Genomic DNA, 12266 nt, shown 5'->3' on the forward strand with positions numbered 1-12266 from the left:
CACCGAGTATCCTGAGACCTGGCTGAACAGGGCTGGGGACAGGGATGGCAACCACAGCCTGGGACGGAGTGAAGGAGGCTTTCTGGGCCTTTTTCAGAAGGGTTTGAAACTCTTTAGTCTCCACCAGCTCAACATATGAAATAGTGTGGAAAGTGTCGTAAGGTCCCACTCTGGCTGGTCCCAAGGTATACCAGGTCTGGCCCTTTTAACACAGCCCACAGCAAAGGAGGCTGAAGTCCAGACCCATTTTGAGCCAATGCAGGGACCTCAGTTTGATCTGGAAATGGTAGACACAGCTGCTCCTGGTAGGGGGTCTCCCTGCTCTACTGTTGGGGGCAGCTGTCTTGGAGACACAGGGAATTTCAGTGATTCGAAGGGAAGCCAGGGTCTGGCTTGGGCTGAGCGGTTAGTGTACAGGGTGGATACAGGGCTCTGGAGGAAGGTTTGGCAAGGTGAGGTGATGTCCTAAGTGGGTGGGGTGGGGTGGGGTGGGGTGATGCTCTGGGTTTGGAACCATCTTTGGGGAAGGTTATGGGCAGGGGCTAGGTTGAGGCATGCCTCTCTTCCTCATCTGCCCTGACTCTTGGGGTCCTCTCTATTGCACCCATTTCCCCAAAGTGGAGTGGCTGTGATCTGTTAGCTGCAGAGGGCAACTCCCTGCAGAAGCCAGTGCCATACAGCAGAGTGACAAAAAAGCGTGTGTACACACATCCCATCTGACCCTCAGCTTCTGTCCTAGGGCAAGTGCGAGCAGAGCGTCAGGAGCAAGGGGCTCCCCTGCCAGCAGCAGGGCCCCGGCCCCCACCCCCAAGCGGCCAGATCTCAGGTTAAGCTCCATCCATCCACGGTCCAGCCTGTTAAAGTGTTAGGAGCACCTGTGACTATTGTGTCCACGGCCCAGAGACAGAGAAGCAGTGATGGGCAGACGAGAGAGGGAAGGGGGCAGCCTCACCACCATGGCACCGTCACTGCTGTCTGCCCAGGGCTCTGGCACTCGGCACTCTATGGAAATCATCCTGGCACATGTTGGCAACTGCCCAGTGGGTGGGGGAGGGGCAGGGATCCACGTGTCCTTCACAGTTCAGAACTCTGAGGACCTACTGGGAGACACATGCTTGGGTCTGGCCCTCTAGTTTGCAGCCGGCTCCACTTCAGGGGTACATGACAGGGATGGTGGCTATAGCTTGGATGCCCACCTTGGACTGTACCTCAACAGTCAGGCTAAAGGATCTTGGGCCCCGAATAATCTGTTCAAGTCTGGCAAAGCAGGAAAGGTCATTCACCCCTTGAAACCTCCCCTCCTAACAAAGACACAGTTCACTTATGTCAAGAATGGTTTCAAACACGTTGCAGGAGTTTGGCGTGTTTCAAGAGGAGACAGAGGCCCAGAGAACTCTGGGGTTCTTTAGGACGCAGCCCTGGGGACCCTTTCCGCAGGCAGCGTCCCGTCAGGTTGCAAACACCACTTTCTACGGCCACTTTGGGGACTCTTTATGCTGCCTCGCTTAGCTGCTGGAGGCTTCAGAAGACTTGTTAATGTTTCTCTTCACCTTGTGTCTCTCTGTAGTACTAGGGAATTGAACTCCAGGTCTTGGATGCCCTAAGCAAACCTTCTATATCTATCTGTATCCCCAATTCTTCTTTTTTTAAACTATAGATGGTTGTGAGCCACCATGTGGTTGCTGGGAATTGAACTCAGGACCTCTGGAAAAGCAACCAGTGCTCTTAACTGCTGCGCCATCTCTCCAGCCCCATGTGTCCTCGGTTCTTTCATTTATTTTAAAATTTTGAGACAAGGTCCTGGTCTGGCCTTGAACTCATTCCGTAGCTAAGGCAGGCCTTGTCTCCTGTCTCAGTCTCCCACACAGCTGAGACTGCAGACCTACACTCAGCTGGTGACATTTGCTTTCACGGGAGTTCCTGGGGGGTTGCCCAGTCATGGCATGGGTTGGGGACACTAGTGCAGACACTGGGAAGATGTGGTCCTTCCTGTTCACATACTAAGTGGGTTCAGAGCCCAGGAGACACATTTGGAGACATAGTCTAAATACAAGATGGTCAGGAGTTATGCTCATAAAATTACCATGACCAGGGGTCTCTGGTTTTCTGATGTGAATTCAGAGCTGGGCTTCTCATGCCTCGAGGGTAGCAGTAGGCACTGAAGTCACCAACACTGTCCTCTAGGAGTAGAGGCAATCATTGGTCCAAGGAGCTCTATTCTGAGGCACCTTCGGACGTAGGGGCAGTCTGGCAACCTCCTCCATTGCACCACGCCTTATTTTTGTGACAGTTTCTTATGGAACCTAAAGCTCCATTTCTGCTAGAATGGTGGCTAGTGAGTCCCCAGGATCCACCTACCTCGCCCCCCAGCCTGAGATCACAGGCACATGCCACCATGACCAGCTCTTTAAACGTGGCTTCTGGGGGTCTAAGCTCAGGTCCTCAAGGTTGTGCAATAAGAACTTCACCCACTGAGTCATCTCCTCGGCTACCTTCTTGCAAAGTCCCCGTCTAGTTCTGAGGACAGAGTGTTCACAGGGGCTCCTGGGCTCTGGTCACTGCTCCTCCAGAAAAAGTCCATAAAAACGGTTTGAGCTCATGCTAACCTGGGGAGAGTGAATTAAATGGGGGGCGTGTAAGAGGCTCCAGGGGTCACGGTGAGTGGGCACCCACTCTGCACACGAACGGGCTTCTGGGTGCTTTCCTGTGTGGGCAAGTGGACCAGTGACTGCTGACGCTGTCTAGGCTTAGATATCCTGGGGATAGTTGCCAGCATCTGTCAAGGAGGATTTCTTCCCGAGGCTACCATGCACTGCTTGCTAAACCTCTACTGCGCCATGCAGCGAGGGCTGGTAGACGCCAAGACCCGATGATGCCTGTCCTCAGAGTACACTATGTGTCACAAGATGGGGGCCGAGGCTTCCATGTGTCACGTTAGGCTGGGATCTGGCACTCAGTCACAAAAGACTGCTTGGGGTATGCCGAGTCCCTCAGACACGATCCTTTTTGGCTTCTCTTAATGCCTGTCCCGGCTTTTCACTAGGAAAGCAGCTGGGTTCAGTTTGGAGAAACAATTAGTATTTTGGGAAGAACTGGGGATCAGTCATGTCTTGTTCTGGGCTCCTGGTGTCTGAGAGTGGGCTTGGCTGGGGTGGACAGCCCAGAGCCCATTCTGAGGTTCCAGGGAGATTCGTCCACTGCCCCGACCTCTGGGAAAGGTATTCTGGCGACAGGCACATCTGAAGGGCCTTCCAGGGGGCAGCCACGGCTCCCAGGTACCTGGAAAGGCCCAGGCATGTCCCTCTAGCCTTGGCGTTTAACCTGATTTTTTCACCTGAAATGACTGATATAGTTTTCAGGGCCCGGAGGACTCGGAAGGTGCGTAAGGCAGAGACATTGCCCAGGTCCACAAATTCAGTTGTGTATCTGTAACAAGGGAGATTCACACAGGACACAATGACAGCACACAAGAGGAGACACAGTCACAGGAAGAGGGGTGGGAGACAAAGAGAGAGTCACTTGTGGCTGAGGTTGGTAGGCAACCCTGCTCTTACCTGGAATGACCGAAATAGTTTTCAGAGCTCTCAGGACTCTGAAAGTGCGAAGAGCCGACAAATTGCCTAGCTTTATATTTTCTGATACATACCTGTGGGACCAAACCACAGTTACGGCGAGTTACGAAGCGGAGAGCAATGTGCCCCCCCTCCCCCTCCTCCTGCAGGGTCCACCCCTCCCCCTCCTCCTGCAGTGTGCCCACCCCTCCCCCTCTCCCTCCTCCTGCAGGGTCCACCCCTCCCCTCTCCCTCCTCCTGCAGTGTGCCCACCCCTCACCCCTCCTGCAGTGCATCCACCCCTCCCCCTCCTGCAGTGTGTCCACCCCTCCCCCTCCTCCTGCAGTGTGCCCACCCCTCCCTCTCCCCTCCTCCTGCAGTGTGCCCACCCCTCCCCCTCTCCCCCCTCCTGCAGTGTGCCCACCCCTCTGTAGGCGGGACAAGGAGGAGAATAAAGCTGGGAAGTGGAAGGCTGAGTCAGAGAGACACTGACAGCCACCACCATGACAAACAGCATGTGAAGATGCCAGTAAGCCACGAGCCATGTGGTAAGGTATAGATTTATAGAAATGGATTAATTTAAGATGTAAGAAAAGTTAGCAAGAAGCCTGCCACGGCCATACAGTTTGTAAGCAATAAAGTCTCTGTGTTTACTTGGTCGGGTCTGAGCGGCTGTGGGACTGGCGGGTGAGAGAGATTTGTCCTGACTGTGGGCCAGGCAGGAAAACTCCAGCTACACCCCTCCCCTCCCCCTCCTCCTGCAGGGTCCACCCCTCCCCTCTCCCTCCTTCTGCAGTGTGTCCACCCCTCCCTCTCCCTCCTCCTGCAGTGTGCCCACCCCACCCCACCCCCCGTCCCACTGTGGGGTGAGGTGGCAGATTTGGGTCCTCCCCTGGCCTTTCCTCTTGACATGTGATTTCAGCCTAGGCGTCTTAAGGATGTGCACAGCAAGCCCCCGGATGCCTTTCTCCATGACGGTCCCAAGATCAACTGGTACTAGAAGGCAGCTACTCTGGGGACGGAACATAAAACCCCACGACTGGGGCTGGGGCTGGGGCTACACTAGCATGTAGAGGGAAACGGTCCCAGAAGGCGGTGCTGGGAGTGTGTGGGCTGCTGGCCTCACGAGTGCTTCTTGGCACCTTCTAACATCTGTCATCACCGTGGACTTGGCTGACTCTGAAGTCCTAGGTGAGGCCCCTGGACAGACCTCTCTATGCAGGGAATGATCAGGGATTGGGATGTTACAAGAAACGGCATGAGGATTCCTGGGGGAAACCATTCCCGAGATGGAGGCGTTTCAGAAGAGGGAAGGGAGGCTGTCTCTGTGGGCTCTGTCCTGTATGGGTCTGAGGGTTGTTGGCAGGGCGGGGTGGCTAGGAGACCCCATCTGGAACCTGGACAGTGGCCTACCTCTGACCTCCAGAGGCACAGGAGGCACCTGTCTGCATAAGGCAGGGATCTGCCCAATCAGAACATGAGGCCATGCGTGTACTGGGCAGGCCACATGACCACAGAGATATTGGAGAGGTGAATGAACAGTATGTGACCAAGGCCACAGGGACAGTGACAAATGACCTGTGATATTTAACCAAAAGCCTCACATCCAGGACATTGACATTTAACTGAAAGTGTCTGATGTTTAACAAAGGATGTCAAACTCAGGGTGTCTGATGTTTAACCAAGTGTGTCTAGCCCAGGTGTCTGGGTGCTGTCACGTCAGGTCACCAGCCCTGCAGTGCTTGGTGAGGGTCCAGACTTGCAGAATCCACACTTCTGAATCTCTCCTGGGGCTGGCGGTGTCTACAGGTAAGACTCCAGCTTGGTCTAGCTCTGTTCACTCTTGGGATCCATCCACCTTCACAGGGTCCTGTGGATGTGTCTGTTCCCTTCTTAGACACATATTATTCTCAATGCCTTCCTTCTTCTGGCTACCCAAGGTCTTTTCTGTGGCATGGTTTCCATTCCGTTCTCTAGACTGGTTTCAGTTTATAAATTCCAACGCAGCAGCCACAAACATTCCATCATCCACTGGGAAGCAGAAATCACCTCTCTCGTTCTGGTCCATGTGATGTTTAATTTGACACAAGCTATCCCTTTTATATCCTTAGAGTTCCTCCCTTCTCCTGGATGGCTCAGATCCCCCAGACCTCTGTCCCCAATTCCCCTTCCCTGGTCTCTGTCTAGACTGCCACAGGGCTGTGAAGTTGAGCCTGAAACATTGCTGATGTTGCTATTCCATGGAAGACATGGCTCAGATGTTCAAGAAACCAACCCCGTGGCTGGTCTCCTGGGCCTTGTCTCCTCCTCCTTACCTCAGAGCTTTCAAGGTGACGTCTCCTGGTTACAGGGAGTAAGCAGAGCTAGTGTGTAAGAAAGAGAGGGGCCGACCATCTTGCTTTATCCGTCCTATCCCTGAAAGGCCTGGTTTGTCTACTGATGCCTCAGGGAAGGCCCTGCCTACCCTGCCTTCAAAGATCCAAGAAGACAGGACTGCCTGTTGAGCAGTGAGTGCTGAGTGCAAAGGAGCCAGGACCCCCAGGTGACAGGGACAGGCTGCACAGTTTGGAGGGTGCATAGCTATGTCCCGGTAGCCTCGCCCCCATGATACAGCTGGAAATGAGACATAAATGCTGGTGATACTTGGCTGGAAGACAGCCTGGGGTTAGAGGAAGTCTCGAAGGAGGAACCTGAGCTGAGGGAGGGCAGGTGCCTGGGGTCACAGTGTGACAGGGTGGCTACTGGCTGTTTGCACTCTCCTTAGATAGAACTTGGCCACCTCCCACCAAAGGAATACCAGGTTTCCACTAAGACCTCTCTTGGAGCTCCCAAATGTGGCAGAACAAAGGAGGCCCTTTCAGAGCAGACAGCCAGCCTCCTAAGTGACGTGGAGAGATGGGTAAAGGGTGGGCAAAACTCTCCCCTAGGCCAATCTACCTCTTGGCTAGCTGAGTGGCTGGCCAACGGTAGGCAACTGGGTAAGATGATGGACCCGACACAGAGAGCAGAGGGTGGTGGGTGTGAATTCTGCACTGTCATACCAGCCCCAGCACACAGGAGGCTTTCTGGGGGCTGAGAAACTCCAAGGAACGGCACATGCTGGCCTTCTTCCTGCCCCATCCTATCCTAAGACAGTGAGCCCACGCTGTTAGCTCCTGTGGCGACTGGCCCCCTCCTCTGTGCCCTCCCTCCTTCCCTCCAGGTTTGGTTTCCATAACAACCCCAGAAGGTGGGAGGCTGTTAACTAGCAGGTAATGCCCAGCTTGGGGGGGGGGCATGAAAATCTCTGCATGTTGGACTGTGACCTGAGCCTGACGAGGTTCCCAGCACCCCTGCACCTGCTTCTAAACTGGATGGGGTGTCCGAGGGAAACCTGGTAAGGAGAGTGAGCTGGGGAGGGACCTCTCCAATCCTTCCCTGGCAAGGAGCTGGGACACCGACTTTCAGTCCCAGAACAGCTGCTGACTCTATCATTATGGGTAGGTAGGTTCTCTCTGAGCCTCAGTTTCCCCAAAGGTAAAAGGGAGGGTTGGATGTTGAGTTTCACTTCATTCAACTTTTGCACCACCAAGACTCCTTTGATCATTCTGTGGACTCATTTCATACAGTTTGTATCCCAGAGGTGGGAACTAGTTGGCTTTCAGGAGGCAGAGTGGACATCCATCAATGCTGTGGGACAGGTTTGATTAGTGACAGACAGCTTCCGGCAGTCCATGCAGTCCTGGCAGAAGCGGACCGGCTACTTCTCTAGATGCTCAGATTTCCAAGAATCAAGTCTGGCTCCCCGGTTGTGCTTGGTTTTGGCACAGGTGTGGCTGTGGTGAGGGTCCAGCTCCCCTGTCATGGCTGTTTTTGGCACAGGTGTGGCTGGGTTCATTAGGAAGCACATTACATTTTTTTCATGGCTCTTAGTAGAAGGAGTGATTGGTCATGAATCCCATGGGGGAAGGAGACAGGGATTCTCTAAGACAGGACCCTGTAGGACTTGCCAGGGACATGAAGCCACATAGACCATCTTCTGGACATGAGGGCTGAGCTCAGGGTGAGCTGGTCCTGGGTGAAAGCTTTCCCTGGCGTACAGCAGCATCTTTGAGGTAACTCCAAAGGCTCCAGGATGGGGAAGTTGGAGGCCCAGGCAGACGCTGGCCACTGTCTTGTCTAAAGCTCTTTATGCTCCGTGGATTGCTGGTCACCCCCGCATCCTACAGAGACCCCAGAACCAGAGCCCAACCTGCCACCACACTCCAAACAGCAGGACAGTGCAGCCTCCAGTCTGACAAGTTCTCCCTCTCAAACCCCAGACCCGCCTCCCCACTCGGTTTTCACTGATGATCCTGCTTCTTATTTCACAGAAAATAGAGGCAATCAGATGAGAATTCCCTCTCCTCTCTTCATCAGCTCTATCAATCTACCTCCACCTCCGGCCAGAACTCTGCCTTCCTGAGCTGAAGGTCAACGCTCCCCTCAGCACCTGGATTCCCACTTGCTCAGTAAGCTCAAGGCCTTTGTTCCTGAAATTCCTCAGCCGGCCCCTCTCCCGACCTCACCAGATGTCCTTTCTCTTCAGGATCATTTCCATTAGTCTCTCTTCTTTCAAAGTCCTGCCTTGGCCCCCATTTCCCTCTGGCTGTCAAGCCATTTTCTGTCTTGTTTCACAGACACTCCATGAACCACATACCCGTGTTTTACACTTCCTTCCCCACCCCAGACCCTCTCTACCCAGATGCAGAGTCTCCCACTCCACCCCTCGTCGGGGCACCAATGGCCACTCACAGTCCAACAGCCCATCTGCTGTTCCATCTGCCCATCTGTCATAACTGCTGCCAGCCCCTCCTGGTATGCTCTACACTGAGTTTTCTCCCTTGCTGGCTTTTGGGTACCACTCTCCTGGACATCCTCCCACAGCTGACCAGTTCCCTCTCGTCTTTGTGCAACGTTCCCTCCTTTACATATGCGGGTGTTTTGCTTCTATGTATGTCTGTGTACCACATGTGTGCCTGATGTGCCCACACAGGCCAGAAGAGGGCATCAGATCCCCTGGAACTGGAGTTACAGACACCTGTGAGCCACTATGAGTGCTGGGAATCGAACCCGGGTCTTCTGGAAGAACAGCCAGTGTTCTTAATCAGTAAGCCATCTCACCCTCTGTTCCCCTTTTTAAAAAAAGTATTTACTTATGTATGTGGGTGTGTCAATGTGCACCATGTGTGTGCAGTGCCTGTGGACACCAGCAGAGGGCGTTGGGTCCCCTGGAACTGGAGCTGCAGGGGGTTGTGAGACACTCAAAATGGGTGAACTGAACCGCATTCCTCCTTTGAAGAGCAGAAAGTCCTCTTAATGACTGAACACTCTCCAGCACTCCCCATGCCCGTTTCTTGACCTCAAGATGTTGGTGTGTTCCAGAGCACAGTCTACAGCCGTGCTCGGGCCTAGGTTACCTTGTCTGGCTTTCAATGTCTTCAATTCCCCAGTGGCTTCTAATTGACTCCTCCGCCTTGGATCACATTCCCCAACTCCAGACTGGAAGATCTTTTGTATTTCACCCTTCCACACTTAAGATATCCCCAGCTGTACTTCTGACTCCCTTCCCCCTTCAGCTGGCTCCTCCCTTGGGGTCTCCATTTCCACCAATGGTGCTGCCATCCACCCATCTGTTACAAGCGAAACCCATCAGTCACCCCTCCAAACCTCCTCCACCCTGCTCAGACACTGGTCTCGGCCACTCCCCTCTCTCCTGGCTATGAAAGTAGGGTACTGGCTGCTGCCTGTCTCTGCCCATTTCTGTCTCCAGTCTGTGATCCACACAGCAGCTCAACCATCTCACAGCTCTGCCAGCTCTCTTCCCCTAGCGGTCCTCATCCTGTCTGGCTCTTACATGACCTTTGAGGACACACAGTATGGTCTACCCCCAACCTACCACTCTTCAACTTCATCTCCTACTAGTCTTTGCTCATTCAGCCCCGCCCAGGTATGACTCTACACTTCAGGTAGGTGGTATATTGTCTCCCTATCTGTAAAATGGGAGGCCTGGAGTCAGTTTATAAATACCTAGAAATAGCCTCAGATAAATGTTCTATCCACCATGCTCTCCATCTAGCCTGGAAGTGCCCCCAAACATCCCAAGAGTCCAGCCCCTCTAAGTTCACTCTCCTCTACAGCATAGCTTAGGGACATTCAAGAGTCCGAGACAGTGGGAACTGAAATGAGCTCTGATCCCAGCAAGCTCTTCTGTGCCAGGGGAAGCCAGGTGCATGGGCATAGAGTACAGCTCCCAGCTCTCCTGGTCTATGACATCCTTCGGGGGAGCACCTCAACCCTGATCTCTCTGCATGTCCTCTAGGAAAGGAAATGAGGCTGTAGCTGGGGCTACAGTACGCCTGGGGTCACGATCACCTTGTGGTGGGCTCCCTGTGTGTCCTGTTTTCTTGCTGGTAAAATGTGACTAAGAGAGACATCTAATCCTGCAGCCCAGAGGCTGCATGCTGCTGCACATGGCCCAGGATAACGCTGAATGGGGCCCAACAGAAAATTGTAAACTTGCTTAAAATATCAAGATGGTGTGGTTTGGGCATGTACTTTATAGATGATTATATCATCTTGCAATGTCAAAAGATTGAACATGGCTGGCTGCCTCTAGCATACCTCCTTGGCTGGTGTGAGGATCCTTCAAGCTGGGTCAGTGGCTTTAAGAAATGCCAAACAGGAGTTCTTCTGGCGCAAGTTCCAGGGGAAGCTGGCTGCTTCCCTAAGCTTCTCTACGGCTATTTCACTGTTAATTACCTTGGATGTCAGGTCACTGGTTACAGTGGGATCTGGGGCTGGACTTCTTGTGGAACAGCACAGAGGATGCTAAAGCAGAATCACTCCCCCCCCCCACCCCGCCCCATCTTCTGAGGTAAGGTCTTGTTAAAAGAGGCTCACCTCAGGCTCACTATGCAGCCTATGTTGGTCTCAAACGTATGGCAATCTTTTAGCCTTAGCCTCCTAAATGACTAGAGTAGACCCTTCATTTGATCTTAGCCCAAACACTAAGACATGGAATATTAATATTAATGACGCCCCTTTAACGCAGGGCTGTTGTGGTCCCCAGATGAGCCAGGGTGTCAGGCACTTTGACTCCCTGATGGACCTGCCTCGCCTTCCTAGAATGAGCTGTCTCCATCCTGTCTTCAACTTGCCACAGAGCAAGGCAGGGACTCCTCTGCGGCATATGTAGTTTATGTGACCCACAGCAGGGAAGCCCAGAGAGCCTGGGACCTGTGGGACCTGTGGGACCAGGCACAAAAACCCACTCGCGCCCTACACAGCTGGTGTGATGCACCCTGGTGCGATGCTCTGGATACTTACGCCATGACTATCACACTGAAGTCTAGCCAGTTCCACGGGTCCCGAAGGAAGGTGAATGCATGCAGGCAGAAGCCTCGAGCTAGAATCTTGACCAGAGACTCGAAGGTGTAGATGGCAGTGAAGGTATACCTGGGGAGAGAGGCCAGGGGGCTCTCAGGGGGCTGGAGCCCACGACTGGGTTCATAAGCTTCCCCACATGGTGTAAGCCCCGGGGCCGCTCCTCACACCAGAGCCATCACAGCGGGCTGTGCCCCGTGATAAAGTTTTAGTAAGGGCTGCAGGTCTGTGGCAAATATCTAGTCAACAAGTCCGCCTGACTGTTGGCTTTACAGAGAGACTGTCATGTGTCTAGGGAACTCTTGGCTTTTTCCTTTGCTGGAAAACCCCTATATTCTCCTCACTCCACCCGGGGTGGGGGGCATGTTACAGGCATATGGTGACTACCAGGTCTACATCATGGGGCACCATGGATAGGGAGAATCACTGACCCTTACCCATGTTTGTGGGCTCTCCACAACTGGCGATGGGAACCAGGAACACCCTCAAGTACCTACAGGGCCAGGGTTCTAGCTGCCTACCCTAGGCTGGGGGGAATGCAGATCTTCTAGCATATAATGCTGGTGTGTGCTTCCTGCCGTCAGCAGTCTGAGGAATCCAAAATGCCTGTGTGCCGGGGCTGACCCATGGGCTGGGAGAAGCTGGTATCCTAGGCTTCAGAGCAGCCAGACACAGCCATGGCAACACCAGCCCTGAGTGGTCCTCTGTGCAAGCCACTCTTGTAAGAGAGGCTGCTGCACCTTCTAGAGATTTCCATAAACCAGGAGCTAAGTGTGGTAAGGGCCTGCCAAGTCTGCTTGGATCCAGGGGAATTAGACTCTGAGGCAGTGTTCGAAAGCTGCAAAGGGTTATGGGAGGCAAGACTTGGGTGGGGGCCACGGCAACGGTGTAGCAATAAAGCAGGGACAGGCCCTGCCTTCCTGCCAGCAGGTCCCCCGCTACACGCCACATCAGTCGGACTCCAATTCTTGGTGTGCCCATCTTCCAGACGGGACGGGGCTGTGCTGACCCCCTTGTGTGTGGAGGCATTAATGGAGAGGATGCTTACTGATCTTGTGACAGAGCCCGGCATGTCCCTCTTGGGGGGGCGGTGTGACAAAAATTCTCCATGTTGCCAGTTTTCAGAGCTTCCACCTCTAAGGCCACAAACTTAGAACAGGCATGTGGCAGGGCTGAGAATGCAGGAGGGCAGAGGCTGGGAAAGGCCACCCTCCACAGGCTGGGGCTGCAGGTGTGCACAGCCTCTGTCTCAGACAACTCCAGGGCCCATGGCCTGGGACAGAAAAGGAGGAATGAGGCAAGAGGAGGGCC

At 53.8% G+C, this 12266-nt stretch overlaps 1 protein-coding gene across 6 annotated transcripts in view; it reads right to left on the bottom strand.

Annotated features, from left to right (window-relative positions):
* Positions 1-12266, bottom strand: part of Scn5a (sodium voltage-gated channel alpha subunit 5) — a 99544-nt gene that overhangs the window by 59390 nt on the left and 27888 nt on the right. For 3 of the 6 annotated variants that reach the window (XM_052724190.1, XM_052724177.1, XM_052724157.1), the window contains exons 5-6: positions 10899-11027; positions 3335-3426 (exon numbers count right to left, since the gene is read on the bottom strand). In XM_052724190.1, coding sequence (XP_052580150.1) covers positions 3335-3426; positions 10899-11027 — 221 coding nt within the window. Of the gene's footprint in view, positions 1-3334; positions 3427-3554; positions 3647-10898; positions 11028-12266 lie in introns of all 6 variants that reach the window. The other 3 variants (XM_052724185.1, XM_052724165.1, XM_052724149.1) reach the window with 1 other exon arrangement.

This window comes from Peromyscus californicus, unplaced genomic scaffold (genome assembly GCF_007827085.1).
Source record: "Peromyscus californicus insignis strain IS unplaced genomic scaffold, ASM782708v3 Scaffold_11__1_contigs__length_118956290, whole genome shotgun sequence".
Lineage (NCBI taxonomy): Eukaryota > Metazoa > Chordata > Mammalia > Rodentia > Cricetidae > Peromyscus > Peromyscus californicus.